At 48.1% G+C, this 25,140-nt stretch overlaps 1 protein-coding gene and 1 long non-coding RNA gene across 2 annotated transcripts in view; one reads left to right on the top strand and one right to left on the bottom strand.

Annotated features, from left to right (window-relative positions):
- LOC119401565 (uncharacterized) overlaps nucleotides 1–11,759 on the bottom strand; it is a 77,988-nt gene extending 66,229 nt beyond the window's left edge. Inside the window, exons 1-2 of the mRNA XM_037668465.2 lie at nucleotides 11,748–11,759; nucleotides 10,132–10,268 (exon numbers count right to left, since the gene is read on the bottom strand). Of these exons, the coding sequence (XP_037524393.1) occupies nucleotides 10,132–10,172 (41 nt within the window). The 5' untranslated portion in view covers nucleotides 10,173–10,268; nucleotides 11,748–11,759. The remainder of the gene's footprint in view (nucleotides 1–10,131; nucleotides 10,269–11,747) is intronic.
- A 3,580-nt stretch (nucleotides 11,760–15,339) lies between these two features.
- On the top strand, nucleotides 15,340–17,925 carry LOC125759717 (uncharacterized). Its single transcript, XR_007417351.1, has 2 exons — nucleotides 15,340–17,606; nucleotides 17,683–17,925. It is a non-coding gene; the product is annotated as an uncharacterized LOC125759717 (long non-coding RNA).
- Nucleotides 17,926–25,140: the final 7,215 nt, after the last annotated feature.

Here is a 25,140-nt window from a genome sequence, read left to right as displayed (position 1 = left end):
AGAAGTAAATCGCAGAATGTTGGTCGTGACACCCTTCAGGTTCGTTTCGCCCGTGTCCTCCGCGGTTGCCGTAGCTATCTCGGAGGCCACGGTTTTGCCTTTGGTTGTACCCCGCGAAAGTGGACACGCACGTATCCCCATTTGCAGTACATACAAACGGAAGACGACCATCAAGAGACCATTTGAGGATGCGTAATAAAACACTCCAATGCACAGGAAGCGAGAGATGAATTAAGGGAGAATGCAACTGAAACGGCGAAAATCGCCGGGGCCATTCGCCCCTGATGAACCGAGTTTTGTACCACTGATCGTAAGATGCATAGCTAAGTAAATTGATCGTGTATGTAGGTACTTTATCGCTGTGACATACGTATATACCCGATTTTAACGCATTTAGGCTCTAGAGAACGGATGTCGGAGGGCTTGCCTCGAACTCGGTGTCGTGTGATGCTCGCTTGTACTTGCGAGTTGCGGCTCGCGGGGATAACTAAAACTTATTTTGCATCGTACTCGCAGTTCGCTTTGATCAGCTTCCTTTGTTTCTGAAGCGTGGATTGGCGGAAGAAGCTTTCCAGGTCCTTGATTTTCAGGACACCGCGCTTCGACACCAACGAAAGAGGAGGGTTATATTGCGGCCTATGCACATTCGCTTGCGGGCGGCTCTCTTTGCACTACCCAATTAGGGCGAGGGCTACGATGAGGGCGCTGGTGGCGGTGTTTTTCGCAGCGCCGCCTGGGCAGAGTCTGACGTCTATATAGTTTCGCGTTCGACAAAGATTCAACCACCAGCAAAGAACTGTCAAAAGTTCTAGCAGTAATGACGAAAAGTCAGGCACACTTAATTTCACTTACCGAAAGAAGTAGGTTATCCGAATAGCTGCTTGCTAGCTGCAACGAAGGTGGCGAGCAATCAGGCCATTGTTGTAACGGACCGTCGGCGAAAACACACAGTAGAGCTTGTTTCACGAATCACTGATGAAAAATATGCGGCAAATGGCATGAGCACAGTTACTTCATGCCAGATAACAGCCAGTGAACCGTACAGAAAAGCTGGCACGCTACACAAAATGCGAAACGATGACAGCCGAGCTGCTGCCAACGCAAAACGACGCGACGACGCCAACGGCGTCTTCGCAGTCGCCGATGCACAGCACGATCGCGAAGGACACGTTTCAACATGAGTGCCGCCGAAGCTGATTGCACGGTGCGCCGCATGGTGCGCCGGGTGCGCTGCGTGTATTGGCCTCGAGGAGTTACGGAGTCGCCCTCTATCGGACGCGCCTCGATTGCGTGCTAGGCAGCATACCGCCGGCGCGCTCCCCATAGGTTTTGCTGTCGGCGCTCTACAAAAACACCTCGCGGAAGCCCTCCAGGGATTTCTGTCAGTACTTTCGAAATGAACTGTGTTCTTTACTGTCAAAATAATCATTTTCGACGAACTGAAAGCAAAAGATAGTGTACAGTCGCTGTCTCTTTGCAGAAAACCGAGCACCCGCTTCACGCTGTCACCGCGTTGGGGACCCCTGAACCGGCTTCTTGCGTGAAAGGTAGTCACTCGCTGAGTGCAAACTATGTGAAATATCTCGTTAGAGTAGACTGCCTGTATAACCAAACGGAGCATAACAGAAAGAAGCCTCAAGCTAGCGATCGCACGGGTTCGCGACGACTGACGGTGCCTCTGCACGTATGAGCGTCTGGATGTATGTTCGTACTGATGGTTTCGCTTTTGCTACGAGCGCGTTTTGGCACCGCGCTGTGAACTTTAGGCCACAAAATATGAGAATTTGTGAGTAAACAAACAACTACTGTTGCGCGGACGCTATCAGAGCAGTTGAAAAACAATTTCCTTACAACTGCGGCTTCGGTGCGCATGACAACTTTGTGATATGCCGTCCCGACGATTCAGTGTTTTTTTTTCTTTTTCGGTCTAAATTCGGGTACGTTTCAATGTCATTTGACAAGTTGTCTCGCACTGCGTATTGATCGGTCTTCTCAGCGGGCAAATGCCGCTGCTTCTGTTTCTTTATTCAGCGCATTCGTTTCGTTTGGTGCTCACACAAAACGTGAGCAAAGGCGACGCCTTTTTTTAATGCTCCTTAATTATCGTTCCGTTTGCATTCCAGTGAACTTGCCGCTCTCTGTCATCAACAAATTCATAGACCAAAGCTTCACCACTTCGAGATTGCTGGTGGAAGGAGAACCAGTCTACGAGACCGAGCATATATACTATAACATGCGACGCCTTGGAAAAGAAAGAAAATACAGTAACGTTTGCCGGACTTGTTCTGCAAACGTCGGCTGTGAATTAGGACACACATGAACTTGAAATAGCGGTGAATAAAATAGAAGGTATTGCAGCAACCAGCAGCCGCAAAACAGGATAGTAATTATTTGGCGAGTACCCCAGCAATTTTGGCAGCAGTGTCGTGTCTAACGCCAACAGGGTGGCATCTTTCCCACGTAAATAAATGAGGCTCCAAGAAAATACATGAGGTTGGCCGGTGGGCAGATCACGGAGGCAATGCAAAATTTATGTAGCTTATGAAGGAATGCATGCCTCATCAAATGGGAAGGTTGCCCGTCGGCGTCCCGCGTCGGTGATGCAAAAAATAATCATCACGTGATGGTGTCACCATATGACGTCATCATGACGTCACAGATCGCCAAAATATGTAGCGTCATTATGACATCACGTAATGTGACGTCACATGATGACATATTCACACGTCATGGTCGATTTGCATTGCCTCCGTGATCGGTCACGGAGGCCGTGCAAAACCGCGTTAGGTGCAGAACGCTTTTGGAGGGGGGCGCGGGAGAATCAGTACATCGACTGACAAGAAGAAGATGGCTTTCGCCTTCTAGTCATCTTTAACGAATGCATAAGGGACCCTGCGCGTTTTTTACTCAACGTATCTAAACAATGACTTGCGCATCTGCAGCCGATTTTGTGGACGCTGAGCACGGGGTCGAAGATCCAGAGGTCGCATTGTAGGGCTCTGAGATGGCATCGCACGTGGTAAAAGGTAGCGCTTTTACCATCCTGTGGCAGATAAGCATCATTTGCCGGCGGGAAGCGCGCGCGAGCCATCGTCTCAGTGCGCGCTGTCTGCTACTCACCGAACATCGCAGGCCCGACGCAGTAGCAAAAGTCTTCGTCGCGGAAGTGCTTGTTACACACAAGACTCGTAGCGGATGGCTACTTGCCGGTTCTTAGCTTTACAACCCATGCTTCACGCTGTTTCTTGTCCCACGGTTACCAGTGCAGGCTGACACTGGGCTCCTTTGCGTAAGCGCGGCACTGCGGCACCGAGCGGTAGAGCCCCATGTTCGTCGCCTTCGGAGGCAGCCACTCTATTACAATGGTTTCAATTGAGTAGAAAATGAGAGAAAACTTTCGAATTTGAACAGACCGCAGCGCATGTGGGACTTGAAACTCGTTTTCAAAGCACGCGGCAGTGCTCCACAAGCAGCCGACGCGGCCGCTGAGACCACATGATCCTGCCAAGCACGTCACGCCGACGGTGGCGCCGGCGTTTCCAGTGGTGGGCCTAGAGGCCAATACGGCTCTGCTGCGTGCGTGCCTGCGTTATGCGCGCGCACACATCGAGGCACACTAGCCTGCGTTTTGCCGGTTTTACTACTGTTATCAGTCGCGCGACTCTAACAGTTGAAACTGTTGAAAATGCTAATAAAGAGTATGCAAGTACATTTGAGGGGCGAATTAATGCTATATTTAAAAAATGAATACATTTTTGGTCTTCTCGTAAACTAAGACGTTTTTTAGAGGTTTTGTGTTTCGTGGGAAGAAATTGCAGTGACGTTTACGTATGTGCGTCACCCATTCACCTTTCTCCTAAGCACGTAAATAATCGCGAGAAATGCCACGAATGCAATGCATACATGCTCGCACAATTATCCATGAATTATTTCCTTAATCACATATTTTCCGAAAGATAAAAATTAGCGGCGGTTTCCATATGTTGCAAAATCAGTTTCACGCATTGTCAGATGAACTAGCGTGTAGCGGTTTGCATCCAAACAGCTTTGAAATGTCCGCACGGCCATCTCCTGTCGACGTCCTCTTGATATCCACGCCTGGATTATTGAAAACGTCCACGTGCTATATATTCTTGGACGTCTGTCGGAAGACCTTTTTTGGACATCCAAAACGCGACGTCCGCTGCACGCCCCGTGAACCGCCGTTCTGGGACGCGGACGTTAGGCTCTTCTTCGGACGTCGTCAGGATATTCGTTGTCCATTGGGGTGCTGTTCAAACAGAAATGAGTAACAACTGTGACAGTTCGCGCTCGTCCTGTGTGTTCCTGTTCGTTCGTTTCGTGCATCCTGCTTTATGTTTGAGCAGTGCGCTTCAAGTGCCGAGCTGTGACGCATGATAGTTCACGCTCGTCATGTGTGCGTTCGTTTTTGCGTCCTTTGGGCTCGAGCGACGCGCTGCCGCTTTCGAGCTGATTCAGCTCTTCGCGTTACATTCAAATTTATTGCTATCGCATTCATTGCTTCGCCGTTGCGGCAAAACTGACTTTTTTCAAGGTGCACTCGCGCTTAGCACTACTTTATCTATACCCTTGAGGGCTTGGCCTTTCATTTGACGCAAAAAACGACAACTGAAAATTTTCGTCTCAGTACCCCTTTAAGCTTGCTGACGACTGTACATCAAGAAATTTGGAGACCGATGTATCAGCGTTCCCTCATTGTCTCTTTTTGAAAATCGGTCTGCTTTTCTAGCTGATAGGGTGTAATGAGGCGTGGTTCACATCTTGTAAGCTCTTTTGTTGTATTGTGCGCATGCTTAAGGGATTACGAAGCGAAGCATCGGGGAAAAAAATTCAGCTGCGACTGTACGCTTGTCCGTGTTTTTTTCCTTCGTCCGTGTTGCTATATTGCGAACAAGAATTCCCTTCCTATCTCAGCAAAATGTTTCGATTATGAAACTTCCTTAAAGGAGTCCTGACACAAAAATTTTCGCCCCGCGTTTTTTTGCTGCAATGTGTTTCTGGGGGCCTGTTAGTCATAACATGGCACATCGTTTGCTGCAGCGCGCTACAGATAATTAATTACAAGCTCCTCATTACCGACACAGCCTCAGTTTCGGTTTGACAGAGCAAGCCGCCGGGTGCAACTATCACCACCTAGCGAGTGAAACGCTCGGTCACGTGAGCACACAGAACTGTGACGCATTTCCGCGCGGTCTGTCGTCGTCGGGCTCATCGTCGTCTGATGGCGACGATTTTCTTGCGGCGGGGATCGAAGGAATTTTCGACGTGGCGAATCACTTCAGGTTTGACCCGCTGGCGAGGAGCGATTCGTCGGGAAGCGCGTCAAAACAGAAATGGCGGCTACGACGTCATCGTAACTTGTACCGGCTGCAACGGTTACGTAGGGGAAGTAGGGGGGTCACCTCGGGTCACCTCCGAGGGTGTCAATGCACTAGGTGCGGTCTAATGCTGGATCGCGCTCGCGAACTTCAAAATTCATATAAAATACCTTCCAAGCTTTATTCGCTGTCGATATTTTGCAGATGGTACGCGCACATACACGGGAATCAATCCAGCAGGTTATCTCGGCCGCGAAATTTTGTGCCAGTACCCCTTTAACAAATGGTGGCTCACACAGCAAAGATCCTATCAAACGTCAATATGCCTCCAGGTTCTGTCGCAGTTTCACTTATGGAAGTAGAAAGCGAATTAAATTTTAATTCTTTCCGTTCGTAAAGCACATATCCAAAGTGTTCATATTACGTCGCTCATCTTAAGCTCCTCCAAGGAACTGCTAGCGAAACAGCAATAGTGTGCGCTTCGCCGCACTTTATGAGTCAATCTCAGATAAAAGGCGTGCGGTGTGCTGCGAGAGTTTGCGCCGTCTCTGATCAATGCGTCGTCGGCAGCTGCACAGTGTGGCAAGTCTTCTGCCAAAATTTACCGCGATAATCAACGATACATACAATTGTCGCCATGGATAACGACGCTGGTCTTGATAGGCAGGAACGTGGTGCAGCTGGAACAATGTGCGGCCACAGAATCACTGAGAGCGATGATGTAATTGACATTGCTGGAATCTATGTATCATACTGTTCCGAAAGTTATTAAACCTCGAAGGATCATTACGTTATAGTCGTTAATTTCGAATCAGCCGACACTAAAACAGCTACACATGGAACAAGTTATATAACTGCAGAATTTCGCACTGACGTCGTTACCGCTGGAAATATTGAACGGGAAAAACTAGCAGCCCCTACGCACTACTGATGTGAGGAGGAAAGCGGTGTGAAGGTGGAATTGTGCTCCGTTGAAGCAGCTTTCCTCGCCTTCGTGAACATCGTCAGTATATTCTAAAATACACGTTTCGATATCCACTAGTAATCCCCGTGAAAACGTATTCGAACAAGGTTACTTGAATTTTCTCACGCTGAGAACTACGGCTGTTAAGTGCATGCAACTAATACTCCCGTTTCTTTCTTGCCCCCTTTTTGTCAGATGTCTCTGTCACGTTTTTGAGCGTTGTCGAGCGCCGTAACGTCCTCCAGCGCAACAGTGGGTCTCAAGTAGTTAAGATTGCTGTCCTCGCAAAACTTCTGCACCTGCGTGGTCGTCCCCTGGCACACTTCAGCAGTCTCCGTGGTCGTGGTCGCCGTCGTCGTCGTGACCGTCGTCGTCGTCGTCTCACTGTCCGAGGTCGACGAGCTTGACCTCACGCTGTCGGAATCGTAAGTCGACACCGATGGCAGCTGGTCGCGGTCGACCTTGTTCTGCTCGTGGTTAGACTGGAGTGGAGTGTCCCACTGAGACTTGGTACGCCTCATGACCAGAGGGTCAGGCGCAACGCATTCTTTGCCCAACGGATCGCTTATGTGACGCCCGAACATTCCCACCTTTTGCAGAGCTGCCGCAGCTGTCGTTAGCGTCTCTATGTGGTCGATGCGCATGACCATCTTCTCGGCAGCTGGGGCCGCGGCGTCCTCATCGACGTCCTTCTTGTTTTCAGGCTTCGGTGGCGGTGTGGGCTGTGCGATGGCCCCCGTCGCTGCAGGATCTCTCAGCGAATCCTTCCCTTCCTGGTGTTCCTGTTTTTCGGCTTCCTTTTGTTCCTCCTTGCTTTCCTGGATGACATCTTGAGACCCGCTGTCGCCAACGACTGTCGAAAGGCTCGCGTTACCAGCGGTCCTTCTGTGACGACGGTGCTTGGAACGCCGCCTGCCACCTCGGCGTTCTTCTTCCTCTGCTCGCCGCTGCCGCTGCTGCTCCCTTTCCTGCTGTCTTTGCTGAAGCAGGAGTGTCGGAAACACCGGGTCCTGGTTCAAAGAACTTGCGCTAGATGGTGGGAGGCCGCCGCGCGTGTCAGGCATGAACAACGAATCCTGCAACTGCGAGTCGTCGTCGTCGTCCCCAGTCTCGATTATGATGAACGTCGGCATCCGAGGAGGAAAAGGTCCAACAGGTCCGCCGAACGGCATTCCCATTGGCCCACCGAGGTTGATAGGACCTCCACCGAATGGGCTTAGCCCGAAAGGTCCCCCACCCATGCCGAAGACACCGAAAGGGCGCAACGGATCCGGCTGGTCGTACAGGCTGAGCGGCGGGTGGCTGTGCTGGAACAGGGGCATCCTCTGCCTCGGAGGCATCTGCGCGTTAGCGGCGTGGAACGGCTGTTGAAGACCGGCGAATCCCGGTGGCGGAGTCTGTCGCTCGTTGGGTACGGCGCTGATGAAGTTCGGCTGTGCCTCGCCGAAGGCGTCGGGTAGCGAAGGCGCGGAGGTGTTCGGCATGCTCATGACTATCGGGTTGACGGGGGCGCTGCGAGGATAGTCTACGTTGGCGAGCTCGGCCGGTGGCGCCTGATAGCGCACCTGGCGGCCAGTCTCCAGGTTGACGGGTATCCCCGTGACACCCGGGAAGTCCCTCATCGTTTGAGGCTGCGGCTGCGAGCCGTCGGGTGCGGGGCCAGCGGCGGGGTAAGGAGTGGGAGGCATGGCGTTCGCGTTCCTCAATGTGCCGTCGGGTTGCTGAACGACGCAGATCGGCTGAAAAGCAAACGATAGAAACTACCTGTGTTAGAAAAGGCAGAAGAAGGAAACGGGGCGAAAAAGTCCCAATCAGGAACCTCGGCCCCTATAAACACAAAAATGGATTTTATGAATATTCTTTAAGGACAATTTCAGCTAATCCTGGTTCCAGACGTATCATTTGCGAAGACAGCTGGCCAATCATACAGCGCGCTTACGATGAAAATGTCTGTCGATTTGGAACCTGTGCTGCAAGTGGTACAGGTTCCACTCTAGGACGCTTTACTTGATCGAGCTTTCGACCGGCTCAGGGAGTCTACAACGCTGCGGTTGCCTTGATGATTACGTTCGCAATTTAATATACCGCAATATATTCTGATATTTATCTATTATTCCAGGCTTATATCCGCGCGCACGGTAAGACTGCGCAACAGTGCTGGCACCTCTCCGGGATGCTCGGCCGGAACGTGTTGTTTCTCAAGAGATAAAGAAGAAAATGCACAGGACAGCATGTGTCTTCTTCCACTACACTTTCCTCCTAAAGGAAAGAGGGAGAGAAGGAAAAGGAGAAAATAAATAATACAGAAATGTCGGCGATGCCAGTGTCAAAAGTGAACGGCAAATCAGATGTTGTTTCATGACCATGCCGCATCCGGTCAGAGGGTCAGAATTCAACAAATACGTTATATTCCCGCCCAAGTGGACTGGTCAGTCGAGGGTGGCGCGTTGTCCTGTTGTGTTCCTTGTGTCAGTTATTTTTTCTTGCTTGAACGATGTTATGGACGTAAATGTCAATGTAGAGCAGACCTTCTATGCGTCACCAAAAAAGTAATCGATTGTAATTCCAATTACTTCATTGGAAATCTAATTGATTATAGTTACCAATTACCGCATCCCGCAAGTAACTAATGAATTACAAAAACTGTAATCGAAAAATTTCGCGCTCCTTTCTTTCCAATTTCATGTGCCAAGAATATCTTCGCTTAGTCACAATAAAAGAGTTGTTCGCAACATTTAAAAAATGCCCGAAAAATCTTATTGTTTACAAGTAATCGATTATGTACATGCCTAGTGTGAAGTAGCGAACTGCAAAGTATTTTGAGGTATTTTGATCATACCCACCGAGCAAAATTTATCCACGCTCGCTACAGGTTGGCCGACGTTTCGCCAGACTGTCTGAGCCACTTGATTACATCTACAGAGCCTTATGTCTCGAGCCATGAGCTCCAACCTCTACTTTGGCTTTCAACATGGACATTCTGAGTTAATCATGCACATAGCATTAGAACGGAGTTGGGCGAGTTGGCGTGCTTACATCGTGAACGAAATAAACAGCGCGAAATACGGGGACGAGAAAGGTACGACAAACCCTTGCGCAGGCACTCTGATTAGCGCAGAAGAGAAATAATGGAAATTTTTTAATGTCTCTCAAAGGTGACATGCGCCTCAGTCAACCTTCGCTGGCCTTATCACAGGCAGAAGTATCATATCTGAAGGATGGTTTGCGCATTGTTCATGATCAATCAATCAATCAATCAATCAATCAATCAATCAATCAATCAATCAATCAATCAATCACTCAATCAATCAGTCAATCAGTTTCGATGGAGGCGAAAATGTTTGAGGCCTGTGCACTTAGATTTAGGTGCACGTTAAAGACCCCCAGGAGGTCGAAATTTCCGGAGCCCTCCACTACGGCGTCTCTCATAATCATATCGTGGTTTTGGGACGTTAAACCCCAGATATTATTATTAATGAATGAATCAATCAATCACTCAATCAATCAATCAGTCAACCGATCAATCAATCAATCAATCAATCAGTCAATCAGTCAATCAATCAATCAATCAATCAATCTTTATTACGTCAAAAAGGTGATACATTGCAGATAACTATGCAGCCACTTCTTTTGTTATTGCCTGTTTTTGTTACCTTGTGCAAGCGAGATGGTTTTATGTTATCCTGCTTTCTCAGTTTCTATTTATTCTGTTGCGATAAAATAAAATTTTAGTAGACAGTCAGCGCCTGCGTTTGTCGTTCCCTGTTCGTCCTCGTCTTTAGCGCTGTTTATTTCGTTCAGGTTTAATCCCGTAATACGATCACTTACTGGTTGCTCTGGCTCCGTCGGATGCGACGACCTTCTGGCATGCAGCAGCACCCCAATCGCACACACGTTCAACGCCAGAACGACGACACCTAGGACCACTGTAGAGCCCCAGTCGTGCCAGAAGCTTCTCCCGAAGTCTGCAAGCACAGCACAAAGCAAGCAGGTGCGTCAGACTGCTTGAAACTTGTTCATTATACTTTCCTGAACTGGTGCTTTTCACTTGCATGCATATATCGAAGTATTTCCTAACGTACATAGTTTTTTTACTATTTTTCTTCGTGACCTAATCGGCAAGGAACAGTAGCAGCAGCAGCAGCAATCACGATCAGTATCAATACAATTGACCGAGAAGAAAAACAAGAATAAGATGGCTTGCGCTTTGAGTCGTCTTATGTGTGGGGTCTGATAGATATCGCCGCTCTCGGAACACACGGATACAGTTAACGCGGTCGTGCAACAACACGCGTACGTTCAATAACACTTCCTTTACATACGACGAGCTCGCCTGCCGAATCTGACACACAGGTAGGAACACGCTCAGTCCCCTTATACAATACGCGGAAAACATTGCACACACACAAGACAACATAAGACATACAATACCCATACATACAATGATCGACTCACTACGAGGGGCCCGCGGGGAACGAGCCGCAGTATCGTCTCCCACGGACCCACCGCAGGAGGCGTCCATCCACGGCGCTACCGAAACCCCAAAGAATCTCGCTGCTGTTTTCTGTCCGCCGACCTAGCTTCTCCCGCAGGCGGCGCTGCCGGCGCCACCGCGCTAAGTCTACATCGCTAGAGTCACTGGAAAATTTTTCCAGTGACTCTATACATCGCGCGAGCACAGCGCCACTCTCGCCCGGCGGCCTTGAAACTCAACTGCGGCCAATACGCGAGATGCGCGTGCGCCATGCGGCGCGAACGACTTTACAGGGGGTGATAGCACCCCCACATATGAGAATGCATAAGGGACCCTGTGAGTTTTTAGTGCAGCCTGTTAGAGTACCTTAATGCGCGCGCCACCTTTCCATCATAGAGAAGGAGCGCCTCCTTTCTGCACAACTATATGGTAGCACAAAGGCTGACGTCGCTGCCTCGGCGGCGCACTTTTTGGGGGTCACGAATATTTACAACAGCCCGGAGAGGCAATATGGCAGCACCTAAGGAACACTTGTTGGAAATATGCATACAATGAGTGCTTCTACAGCGTCATCTCTTACTTCTTACGTCAGGCGCCTCCGAGAAGAACAGTGTCTGATCTCAGTGCCCCTATTCTACTAGGCTACAACTCACAGGGGGGCTACGTCCGCTCGCTGCAAATGTAATCAACAATTCCACCCAATGATTACAGCGCTATATATATACTGATTGTTCCGTTCATGGTAACGTTTGGTGGAACCTGCTGATAAGACGACCAAAGGTGACTGCCGGCTGTTTCCTATCTATCAAGCATTTGTCCTACACTAATCTTTCCGATTGCCTATCACTTAAGGGTCGATTTGTCCATTATTTCACATACGATTAGACTCCCAAAATGTCAGATGAGGTTCCTCATGCTTTGTTTTGTTTTTTTTTTCTTATTATACGCCCGAAACACCTTTCCAACTTACTGCAATTTTCGTCGCTGTTATCGCCGCAATTGTTGTGGCCGTCGCACGCGAAGTTGTCGGCGACGCAGCGCTGGTTGGCACATTTGAACTGGCTGAAAGTGCAGAACGCAGTTCCGGCTGTGCAAGGAAGTAAAAAAAGAAAACATAATTGGCGTATGGCAAGAAAATGTCATAGGCGGCAAAGTAATCATGCAGTAACAGGCTCGCTTTAAAGCCACTCTTCCGTCTACGTTCGGTACGTGAAAACGAGAGCACGGAACTGCGCTAATGGGTGCGCGTGTGCTCCTGATGAGTCACGTTCGCAATAAGCTTGCCAGATTTCTTGCGTTCCCTTGCACAGTCTCAACGGAAAAATATCAACACAAGTACCCGGTGGCCGGAGCCGCGAAATCGCGACACACGGCGCCGTTGCTCACGAGCACGCCGATAGCGAGATTGCCAAGCACATTCCATTTTCCGAAGCAGCTGTTGGCCCATTCGAAAGCCCATATATTAAGGAACGCTTGTTCATTGCTTATCGGCAGATGTGGCCATGCACACTTTTTTTTCGTTTTTTTTTTTTTCGCTGGAGTTGCGAGCAACCATTATTGCGGTTGCCCTGAAAAAGTTGTTTGATGGAATGCTTTCCGCCGGCCACCCCTGCTTTGGAAAATGGAATGTGCTTGGCACTCTCGATATCGGCGTGCTGTGGAAAAGGAGCGCAGCGTGTCGCAATCTTGCCGCTTCGGCAACCCGTCATTTGTGCCTAATCTTTTCCCCTTGAGAGTATACCTGTTTTCAGCTTCTGTGATCCATTTTTATTGCCATCAGCACCTGTTAGCCGTGTTGTTCAGGGTTCTTTTACAGCGGAGTACTGTATGGCTAGGACAATCCGAGGAGGCTTTTGACAAACCCTTGAAGTGGAAGCTCTCGTAATGCCTTACCGGCAAAAGTGAAGCCAGCACCGTGGCCGCTCAATAAAAAAGAAAACGGCCGCTCGAAAAAAAAAAAAAACGGCGGCCTGCTGCGTGCCCCGAAAGCGGCGAGAGCCGCCTAGTTGAGCCTGTTGCCGCTGTGGCGCCACAAGACGGGTCGCACTAGAGTTACAGTGAACTAGAATATCTTTGTAGTGGCAAAAGCGAGGAGCTTCTCGTGAGGCTCAAAAAGCTGCCGCCGCCGGTGGCGCAGCAGTAGCTACCGCGAGGTGCTGCTGCGGGGAAACGAGTATTGCGTGGTACAACGCCGCAAACTTTTCTTTTTTCTACTGATGCATCGCTTGTGAAAACCATTTAGTTTCCGGGTGACAGTTTCAGCACTGCCGAAGGCTTTTTATTTTGTTCTTCTCAGCAAAGTGAACTACAGGAGTAATTTACCGATCATTTGTGGTGGTTGGTTGCAAAACTTTATTGAGGTCCTGCAAGGCGCGCGTCAGCGTGGTTCACTTTAAAACTTGAAAACAATATATTCACATGATTTTTTCCCCGTTACTTGCGCAAAAGAAACCATGTACAAATCACGCACTTTATTTATGAAGGAAATAGTACTTATGAAAGAACACGCTGTTGCGAATAGCCACAAAGTGTGTGATGATTTGACAAATCAAATAACTTTAACGCAGTAGCGTTAAAGAGCTCGTTTCGCAGAAATTCCGATGTCAGCGGCGGCGACTTTGGCCGCGTGAGCAAAAATTCAAGGCAGATGAAAATAAAGAAAAGAGCCAGAGGGCGTTCGCGCTTTGGCTTTCCTTGCGGCACAGTTTAGGTCTCTTTAGCGTGCGTTTCATTTTTTTCATTCAGGTTGTGAGCAATGTCTTCATAAGTGTCTCTACTCATTGCACCTGCACAAAGCATACAATGCAAATTCTATTACTTGAAAAATATTTCTTGCTTCAAGAAGGAAATTTTTCCGTACTTCTCAGTACCATTAAAATAGCAGCTTGCCACAACGTCAATCTGCTGATCTAAGGTGAAGCTCATCGCTTTCTCATGAAAAATACCAAAAGGCTCCTTTCTTGTGCGTGTCGTGGCAAACACCAGGACATCTAGGTTTGGTGTGATAAGCATCGTCCACAGCCTTGGAACATATGGTGAGTGGGCCAGGGCCTGCAGATCACCTGGTACGAGAGAATTCACTTCGTCGTTTTCGAAGGCCCTCGCGTTCGGCTCGAAATTTTGGTCTTCGACCAAGCTCGCTTCCTGCTCATCGCGGCGAGACAACCGTACTTTCTCGGCCGATTCAGACGAGGGAACACCGCGATGGTTTCTCTACGGTCTTGGCTTCACAAGTACTTTTGAAAGGTATGCAGGTAGGTCGGGTAAGAGCGTTGGCACCGCACCTGCTGCAAGAGCACGCCCGCCTGGGGGATTCGCACTTCGTTACCGCTGATAACATGTACGTAATCGCGAATAACAAAATGGGCAGCAAAGTTCTTTTCGCGCACCGCAGATGTCTCGGCTAGAGGTTTGTCCTTCCGTTTGAGGTTGCGCTCCCAATCCTTCCAGCGGTCTTCCTATTTTGGCACCGAAAACAACGAAATGGTTCGTCCGTTTTCTACGCGATGGCCGGGGTAGCCTGTACGGCAACCCGGAGTGAAGCAATGCGTGTCCGGCTTTCTTTTACTTATCCAATAGTATAAAGGGAGCCTCATTGACTCCGAGTGCACAAAATATGATTAAAAAAAAAAAGAATCACCGCAACGCAAATATGCACTACAGCGGCCACTCGCGGGTCGAGCTGCGCCAAGCAGACCTTTGCACGTGTTGCGTCTCGTTTTCTCCTCGGGCTAGCGACAGCAGCGCCACACGCGGACAGCAGCTTTTTTGATCACAGCGGCTCCCACGGGTGCCCGCTTCGCTCTTGCCACTACAAACCTTCTAGAACACTGTACTAGAGTTACTGTATATCCCATCTTTAGGTAGCAGAGTTGCGCATCTGCCTTCCAAAAGCCGCGAGCAACCATGCGTTGTGGAGAAGCTGACGCTCGGGTCAATTTTTGCATTTTTTGACGCCGCCGCCGCAGCGAACTGTATTGACACTAGTCATCGACGGTAAAGTTAATCACCGGTCTTCGACACGCCAAGCATGTCGATCGGCGACACGGTGGGAATGTCGCCTGCAAAAAGAGAGTGCAGCTTCGCCGCATAGCTGTGGTTGCTAGCCAGACCTATGCGCAACTCTGCTACCTAAAGGTAGCATATACAGTGACTCTAGGTCACACCATCGTTTTTTTAAAGAAAACGCGAGCGTCCTTGTTTTGCGCGTTTCCTTGAGGAGCCTCGAACCCACGGAAAATATTGTTGGTGATCAGGTCACCAACACTCATCTATGCATTACTTTCTTCGAAAACAAAGATCGCTTATTTCATCATTTGGAATTTTAATACCATTCAGTGCCATACGAAAATTTGTTGTAGCCGACGTTTACATCCTGTCCAATCGTTAAAAGTTACCACGAAAAGCAGCGGCTCCTCTGTATGCTCATTTACGGCAGGATACAGCGTCACGCGCGCGCCACAACCCAACTATCCTTTTTTCTCTTTTTTTTAGATGCGAAGCATCTCTCACTCGGGTGTATGTCCCGCGGTGTTGGCGTCCGCACTCACACTTCCTGCCCAAGCTACCTGTCTACAGAAAGCTCTAGAAGAGAGGACCCAGAGAGCAAGTGAATGCGCTTAGAGGCCGCTTATCTTGAGAAAGTGCTCGCCGAGTCAATTCTCACAGCCATAAAATAGGACGAAGCAGATAAGCTTTGCGATTTGAAAGATGTCGCAAACTTCGTTCGAGGCAAGAAGCTGACATTTTGGCATGTCATCGAATGCAATGACCACGTCATTTTAGCTCACATTTTAACGATGACGCTCCTTGGTTTGAGTACTCTGTTGTCGTAAAAACCGACCTAACTCTTGCAGTAAACGTCGCAAAAGGATCAGTGAAGCGGCTCGGGTCCAAAATGGTAGTTCCGTCCACGATCGACAGCAAACGACGGCTACTGGAGTTGCTGGAAGGAGTCGAGGGGTTCGACAGTGCCCAGAGGTCAAGCTCTGAAAACTCAACCACAGACATCTTCGAGACTGTCGCCTCTCTTCTGATCGAACTATCCACAGCACAAGAAAACGATAACACCCCGACCATTCAACTGCTCGCTGAGGAAGTGAAGTTAATGTCAACAAAAAAAGAACGGCGGCGCTACTCCGTAGAATTTATGGTGTACTGCTGCATACTATTTCTATATCGCCTCACGCGTACAAGTACATGCGCAGTCACGGAAGCATCATCGTGCCACACCCAAGAACCATTCGGTCAATATGTTCGTCTTTCGGAATGAACCCACAACTAGAGCATCAAGACAATACATCCCTCCGCTACATGGCCAAGAATATATCCGAGTTGAATGAGCAGCAACGCTACGTGACTGTGATGGTAGACGAAATTCATCTAAAGCCATTTTTTTACTATAAGGGAGGCAACATCGCTGGTATCGCGTTGAACAACGCAGAAGCAGCAAATAGTGCATTTGTATTTCACAGCCTCATGTGCAAGTTTAAGGAGGTAGCGCACATTGTTCCCGTTCAAAAGGCTAATGGAGAACTTCTGCACAACATTTTAGGAGATGTCATTCGCGGCTTAGAAAAAATTGGATAAAAAGTGATGTGTGTAGTGACCGACACCAACGCCGTGAATCGAAGCGCAATGGTGCCGTTTAAGTACTTGGTGAGCAAGGCCCCTCAAGCCGTTTAAAAAAAATCACTGGCAAATGATTTCGGCTTTCCGCACCCATCAGATCCCCACAGGCCATTGTTCTTTGTCATCGACCCAATGCATTTACTGAAGTGCGTGCGACACAACTGGTTAAAACAAAATGACCAGTGTTTCTGGTTCCCTCAGTTCGAACCAAGCACAGCGGGGCAGCGGCGCATGCAGTATGCGTATTTCTAGACAGTGAAAGACGCATATAATTTAGAGAGTGAGCAGTTACTCCGGTACGGCTATACTTTGTCAAGAAAAGCTGTTTCTCCAACAGACATCGAAAAACAGAATGTTAAACCTGCTTTGCAGGTATTCAGCGAGTCCGGACCGAATGCACTTCGAGTCATTGGAGCCCAGCACAGCCTGAAGCACTACGAAGAAACCGCCAGTTTCACTGATGTAATAGTGAGATGGTGGAAAGTTGTCAACGTAAAGACTCCTTCAAAGGACTGAGACTAAGGGATGACTTGCAAAAGCCCGTCTACCCTTCTCCATTCGACCCCAAGGTTTCCTTCTTGAACGATTTTTTGGACTGGTTGGAGGAGTGGAAGGAAAGGAGAGCGGATGCCTGTAAGTTGTCTAATGAGACACCTGTGGCTCTTATTCATACGACTGGGGTGTTCATTGAAATATGTGCATATTGCTTTGAGGAGCTCAAGATGTCCTTTGTGCTTCTTGGGAAGTTCCAAACAGACCTTCTGGAAGACCGTTTTGGTTGTTACCGACCACTGGCTGGCTCGCAGTATCATTTGTCCGTAAGACAGATTTACGAGTGCGAGAACAAGTTACGACTGCAAAGCACACTACCACAAATCAGCACGGCGTCCGCAATCGACAACGACCAAAATCAAAATTGGGAAGAGCTCCAAACGCAGGCAGCAGTGCCAAGTGGAAAATTCAACGTTGTTGTGACCCAGGAGGCGCTATCAAAACTGAAGGATGTCATTCCAGTGGTTACCTATGTTGCTGGTTACTCGGTGCACATCGCTGTGAAGAGGTTAAAATGCGACAAATGCACAGAGCTCCTCAAAATTGACAAGACTGTCGCAGTTTCTCCCGAAAATCACATGTACAGTCTTGTCAAAAAATTGACAGGGGAGGGCTCGTTTACCCAGCAATGCCAGCTGTGAATGCGGTGGCTCATAATTACGTTGTTGTGGAAAAGCTTTCCAATTGTGCCGAATTTCTTAAAGTTCAAAACCAACGTCAAGTGGCCACGGATCTAACACTGCAACTGCTCAGCGACGAGGAGCCTTCAGATTTCTACGTCTGTGAAAAGGGACACGCAAGTGAAGTGGTGCTCAAATATATATTGTAGTCCAGCACGAACATTCAGCTCAAGAAATTTTGCCGCGGATTAAACAACAAAGTGTCGGACCCGGACAACAAGACTAAGAAGCAGAAGCTGCAAACTCTAACAAATAAATGAATAAAACGCCGATGGGTGTAAATATGAGTGGTCTCTTTTGTCTTTTCCTTCCTAATTTTATTCAGTATATTACACGTGTAGCCGCAAAAAACGTCAGCCAAGCGCACAACTATTGCCCTCCGTAATGCTCTCCGGGGCCCTAAGAGTGTCTGAATAAATTATATAGGGACTTCTGTTGAAGCGTTCCCACGCTTCCGTCGGCCCCATCCCGGCTACGTCACAGAGGCAGCCCCCTGGCCTTGAGTCTCGGTGGCGTTGCCGCGTTCCCCGCTCGCCCTGTGAGAATTAACGACCAGGCTAGAGGGAACACACGACGCGCGTAGTGTTCCTGTTCGCGTTTCACGACGCGAGGTCGGTAGCATGCCCAACGAACGCCAACGGAACGCGATCGTGCAAGTGCTCCGGTTTCGCATCGCCTCATGGTCCTCTTTAGAGGGAGATGGTGTAATTTTTTTGTTCTAAAGGCGCACGGCTGTAGATCTACTAGCGCCAACATAGACGAAATTGTAAACACAGCCTTCCCACTTGTGCCCACGTGTTTCAGCGCGACGCAACAAACAGGCCACACTTTTTTTAGGGGCGAAGCTCCTTTTAGTCTAACCTTATGACGCGTCCGGCGTCAGGCGTAACAGTATAAGAGATGGCGCTGTCTCATAGAAGTACAAACAGCAGTTGCGTGATGATATTGTAGATGGCGCGGTACACAGTCCTTGTCGTCATCACCATTTCTCGTCTCATTTCCTCGATGGCGTTGATCCAATAGAAGTGTGTGCAATAGTGAGCTTGTGTGAATCGCCACTAGATGGCATATATATATATATATATATATATATATATATATATATATATATATATATATATATATATATATATATATATATATATATATATATATATAGTGTTTGTCACGTCTTTGATGATGTACTCGGCTATCGCTTGGATTACTGCTGGGCGAAACCACTGAAGATTTCACGGTGTAACCATGATTGCTTCAGGAGCTTCGCCCAAGCTCTTCATCATTCACCCGTGGATATGCTGTGATTTTTTAATATAGTGGCCATGCCAACACTTGCTCACCCTTTCTCTTGAAAACGCGCTCTTTCTAGATGGTGCTCGCTTAGAGATCAAGTTGTTTTGCTCTGTTAATGTAAACGCTAGGTTAATTTTCAATTGACAGATCGTTGTACCTGACAACAGCAAGAGATCGAGATGAGTATTGATGACTTGATCGTCTAAAAATTTCGACCCGCCACGGTGTAGTGGTTATCATGCTCGACTGCTGACCCGAAGTTCGCGGGATCGAATTCCGGCTGCGGCGGCCGCATTTTCGATGGATGCGAAAGTGCTTGAGGCCGGTGCACTTAAATTTAGGTACATGCTACAGAACTCCAGGTGGTCGAAATTTCCGCAGCCCTTCACTACGGTCTCCTTCATAATCATATCGTCGTTTGTGGAGGTTAAACTCCGACAGTTATTTTAAAAATTGCCAAGAATTCCAGGTTTCTTGTACCACCCAGTAATACAATGACACACATTGAGCTGTATCTGTTCGGGAAAATTTGTCATATTAAACTCGTAGGGCGTGAGAGGCAAACGCTCCCCTTCTTTCGCTGAAATACTGTTTTATTCTGCCCCTACTAAGATGGCAGCCGCGGCCACCATCTTAGGGTGGGTACGGCTTCACTTGTGTGAAACGTAATTTCCCATCCAGCTGTTCTTTTTAAAGCTGTTGGGGGCAATCCGTTTGTGCACGAGCGAAAGACGTATGTGCCACAGGAAGTGGATCAGCCCCATTACCCACCCGTGGTCCTCTGAGGTGTCGCGAAACGGAGACACTAGGTCGCATGCTGCTTAAATGGCTCCACTAATATCGCGCACGAAACACCGAGCACATGCGGCAAGCCAGAAAAGATTACTCATGTCGCGCCAAAAAGACGGCTGCTGCTCAAGTGTAAAGCTCTAATGAAACGAGCATAGGATAAATTCAAAAGGAAGTTTCTGTACATTTCGGGAAAGCTCTGTGCATTTCTGTACGTTCAGTCAAAATTCAGTGTCACCACTCTGTGACAGTGGATGAGTCACTCACTGTGACCTCTCCGTGTCTCCTCTCTGTATTACTTTTAATCAAAATGCAGTCTCACTTCTCTGTAAGAGCAGATGAACCATTCGGTGTGAATGCTCTGTGTCACCTCTCCGTGTCACCTCTCTGTAATACCTTTCATCATAATTCTGTCTCACCTATCTGTGAAGGTGGACGAACAGTTTCGAATCAGGCGCAGCTGCTAAGCGAAACTGATTAAAAAAGTCACAGTTTCGCCGCAAGGGCGAAGCAATGAATGTGATAGCAAGAAACTAATGCTATACGAAGTCAGGCTCGCCAATGGATACTCTCAGTTTGAACAGCGCTCCTGTTGCAAAGGCGGCCGAAGAAGCGAAGGAAACTAGCGTGCTTCAAGCGTCGAGCTGTGACACTTGATAGTTCGCACTCATCTTCTGTTTGTTCGTTTAGCGGCATCCTTTGAGCTCCAGTTACTTTCGTACGCTCCGTAACATGAGCGCGGACATCACGGTGAAAGCTCGAAACATCCATTCTAAAAAGACAGGGCGTGCAAACACGGACACAAGAAAGAAGTCAGGACACCACAAGTCAGGACACCACTTCTTGTGTCCGTGTTTGCACGCCCTGTCTTTTTAGAATGAATACTTACCAACTAGCTCAGATCTCTGGTATTCTAAGCTCGAAACATCCCTCTTTCCCTCACCACGAGAAAACCGCGCGAGCAGAGAGCGGAAGGGCAAGGTTCTCCCTGCGCAAATATAAGAAGAAGCGAGCGAGCTCGCCGACGACTTTTAAAAGCGCCCGTCGCGCTCCTAGCGCCATCTCGCTGGTAATGAAGAAACGCTTACAAGCACCTCCCGTCTCTGAGTCCGTCCAGCGGTAAAGGGTGTGTATATAACGCTCGCCGGTAGCTACGTGGAGGATCTGCTTTTCATGGCGTAGTGGTTCGCGCCACTCGCTGCGGAGCGAGAGGTCCCTGGTTCGATTCCGCACTTCGGAAGCATTTTTCTGAATTACTTTTCTTTGGGGCTTTTATATATATATATATATATATATATATATATATATATATATATATATATATATATATATACATACTTATACATATACGGTGCATGGCGACGGCAAAATCCAGCCGAGACTGTCCATATAATTTCTATCGCAATAAAAGCTGATCATCCACCTTGACAGAGTAGAATGGCTCATGAACATTTCGAAATCAGTTTCGCTTCGTAGGTTTAATGGATTGGAGCTCCCACGAATTCAAGCGGCTGCCGAGGGATGGAACAAGACGCCTTTGATTTCATTGACCTTTAATAGCAAGTACGCCAGAAGGAGAGCACAGAATAGGAAGCTCAGTGTAAGACAATGGCGGTGGTGAGTGCGGATTGAAAAGAGCGTGTGCGGTGTCTTGACGTGGAACGTGGGAGGCAGAGCCCGGATGAACAGCATATTAAAAATTTCTCCATAACTGACCCCCCATTCTGGGCATGCCACTAGATCAGCAGATGCTGGGGTCGCGAATATTCTGGAGCTGAAAGTGAAAGAGAGAGACAGAATGGAAAGAGCCAAGGCGTTTTTATATAGCTCCTATATTAATGCCCATTCTCTACGTGGACTTCGTGGTGTTCCGCGAGTGATATTAAAGGCCCTTAAGAAGGAAGGTGCCGTTGTAGTACGACCGCAAACCCCTGTCAGTTGGGGACAATAGTCGACGCTGTCGTTGAGAAGTTGTGAACATTACTGAGCTCCAGGAAAGTTGAGCAGAGTGTCCCCAATGTTGACCGCAATGTTGACCACAATCTTCACTACAACGGTCAGCACAACGTTGACCACAATGTTTACAATGATGACGGTAACGCTGACCACGACGTTTACCGCAATGTTAAAAATGTTGACCATACTGTTGACCACAATGTTGACCACAGTGTTCACAAATTGACCATAACTTGACCACAATTTTCCGGTGCGTTATGCCGCTTGATAGGAGCACGCGGTTCTGCAAACAAAAGCCTGAAAACGAAAGTGGCTTTCCTAGAGTGTAAAGCACTGTCTACGGAAGAAATGGATATCCGAAAATCGGGAAGTTTGTCCGCCTTCCATTTGTCCAACAGATTGCATATAACCGCCGATAAATCCCCCAAACAAAAATCCAAGCACGAGCGCACAAAACTCCCATCAAGACTGTCAGATTTACGCTCTCTTTAAAGTAATGTTTGCAGAGCGTTTTCTAACCAGTATGTGAACAGCCGATAGGCCGACAGGGAATAGATTTCAAAGTATGTTAGCATTGAGAGATTGTCCTCTTTTTTAGGGTTGTTTATTATACCGGATGTTTGGAAAATCCGTGAGGGAGACTAAAACGAAGTGCGGCAAATACCGTATATACTCGTGTAACGGCAGCACCCATGTAGTAGCAGCACCTAGAACTTTCTTAATGAATCTCTCGGAAAAAAAAATACAATTAAAGATTACTCGGGAATTACCTGCACCCTTGATTTTTGAGAATCTTAGTGCTAACGAGCGTTTTGTCCTTGTGGTGCGAGAATTCCGATGCTTTCTTTTTTTTTTACGGGGGCAACACAAGGCAGCTGTGCCTAGTTTTCGGCGTTTCCAGGTAGCAAAAGCAAAGCCTCCGAGACTTCGCGGCTGCCTCCGGGGCACTTCCGTACACCAAGCCATAGAGTTTCCTAAAATGACCTAGAGGGAACTCTGGCGCTGCGATCGTTCAGCCACCATGGGAATGATGGGTAGTACACGGATTTTCCTAGTCTTCGTGCTTGTAGGCTTCGAACGCACTTGTGGCTTTGTTTATTGCTATGTTTTGGTTTTCTTTCGGATAAAAGAATGGATCGTTGTGAACTTCGTGACCAGATTTGAATCGGTGAGCCTAAAGAAGTTAAAGTGGTGAAGTGAAACTGCTGATTTTTGCTGAACTTCGTTTTGCGACAAAGCGGATGCAGGCGGCGCGGAGCCAAACGGAGCCGAAAGAACGAAGTTTAGACAAATCCGTGTACTACCCATGATTCCCATGCTGGCTGAAGCGCGATGCATTGCAGCTCCCATAGACACTAGCGCCAGAGTTCCCTCTAGTAAGTATTGTAGGAAACTCTATGCACCAAGCACCGACTGGACGGCTGAAGAGGGCATCCATTGTGGACGTATGTCACTGGATTTTTCGAAGCGTACACGTGCTGTTTCCCTCAAAACGGTGGAGAGAAAGTTCAAGTTCACGGGAATCTCGAACAATTTCGATGGAACCGAGGACGACCCCTTCCGGGACGGAGGCGAGATCGACGATGCGACGAAGTAGAGAGGAGGAATACGGGGGCGAGGAATATTATTCGTGCAACTGCGCGAAAGCGACAAAGGTTGTTTTTCGCTTCTTCCAGTACAAGCGAGTACTGCCATTGAATAAAGGCAAGTATCACTTAAACATCTACAAAAGAGAGAGAGGGAGAGAACTCGGACAACTACGCACTAGTCGTGCAACGACTGACAAAGCAGAGGAGCTAGTGGCGTTAATTGCCCTCCTCCTTTCTATCCTCCTTTCCAACCTCCTCCCTCTCACTCCACTTCCCCACCCCTTGCTATACTGCAATATACATGGCTATGCTTGTTATTTTTTTTAGTTTCTTTCTATGCGTTCCTCTCTCTCTTTATTCCTCTTTCTACGACTTTCTCTCTTTTTCTTTCTAACTCTCTCTCTCTCTCTGTGTGTAGTCCTTCTCTCGCCTGTAATTTTTTTCTCTCTATTTCTTTCTTTCTCTTTCTTTCTATCTCTTTACTCTCTCTCTCTCTCTGTACTCTTTCTCTCGCCCATCGTTGCCGCACCCCACGCCGGACGAATCGGCGCACATGTTCTGGGAGCGAAGCAGAAGATGAAGAAGAGGACGAAGAGAGGGCGTGCCGGTTCATGATGATGATAGTTTTCAGGTCATGCCTCGCGGCATAACGAAAAGCTTCACAGCTCCGCCGTAAAATGTTCTGTATTTTTCTCAGTGTATTGGCCGCAGCCGTGACTTTTCACCACAAATCTTGAAAAAAAGAAAAAAAAAGCTGTGGCCGGCCATTACGCGTGTCTATACGGTAACCGCGAAGGAAACGAGAATGCATGTTCGCGCGTAATCTTCGGCTACTCTACAAGAGTGCCGTTTCGAGAAAGCCGTTTACGCACATGAGGCTGAAATATCGCGACGCGAGGTAGAGAGGATTTGGGGCGAAATGAAATCTCCGCTTTCGAAAATGCGGTAATGTGGGCGCCCGTTCGCTCGAGCGAAAATTCTGAAAGCTGCGCAGTTTCGCGGAAAACGCTGACGCGTGTTGTACTGAAAGCAGCGCGCATTGGCTTAATCGTTCAATTTTATTCCGTTTATCCGATTCATGCGTGCAATTACGCCATTTCTAGCACTTACGATTCTACAGTACTCGTGAATTGCATATTTATTTTTTTTTAATTTTACTATGGCCACTACTACGAGCAGTCGCACATTAAACCCGCATCACGTCGCTTCAAATGTTGCCGCTAAAAGTACCGTTGGCTCAGACGTAAATGTTCGAGTTAAAACTACGCCAATATAACATAAACTGCAGATGCTGGAAACGAAAGTACGAGCATTACTCAGCCCTAAATTTTCGCGTTTCAACCCGTGAGTTCTGTATATTCTGCTCAGACTTCGAGAGAGTTTTTGGAGAAGCAATTGCACTTCAATCAGTAGATACGTACTGGCAAACGTGTTGCAAACGTGAACAACTACTTCTTTTTTTATTTTCTCATGCTCGATGTCGGAAGCAGTATATCTATGAACATCGACAACGTAAACATCTCGCACTTTATGCTTGTTTCCATTGCGTACACAAAAAACTTACAGGGTCGCTTATGCACTCACGTAAGGCGGCTCGCAGGCGAAAGCCATCTCAGTGGACGTTTTGACCCTGCCACGCCACCCTCATAACGCTTTCGGCATGTAACGTGGTTTTGCTATGCCTCCAGGATCGGAGGCACCTCACCTGGTTTTGCACTGCCTCCGTGGTCGGCCCACCTTTGACCAAGCGGGGATGTCACCTGATGATGTCAACATGTGGCGTCACGTCACGTTACAGTAACGTCATGATGACGTCACACATTTTGTGGATCTGTGACGTCATCGCGGGATTATCTTTTGCCTCACATGTGTCGAC

Source organism: Rhipicephalus sanguineus, chromosome 8, assembly GCF_013339695.2.
Source record: "Rhipicephalus sanguineus isolate Rsan-2018 chromosome 8, BIME_Rsan_1.4, whole genome shotgun sequence".
Taxonomy (NCBI): domain Eukaryota; kingdom Metazoa; phylum Arthropoda; class Arachnida; order Ixodida; family Ixodidae; genus Rhipicephalus; species Rhipicephalus sanguineus.
This window is presented reverse-complemented; position numbering and strand designations above follow the sequence as displayed.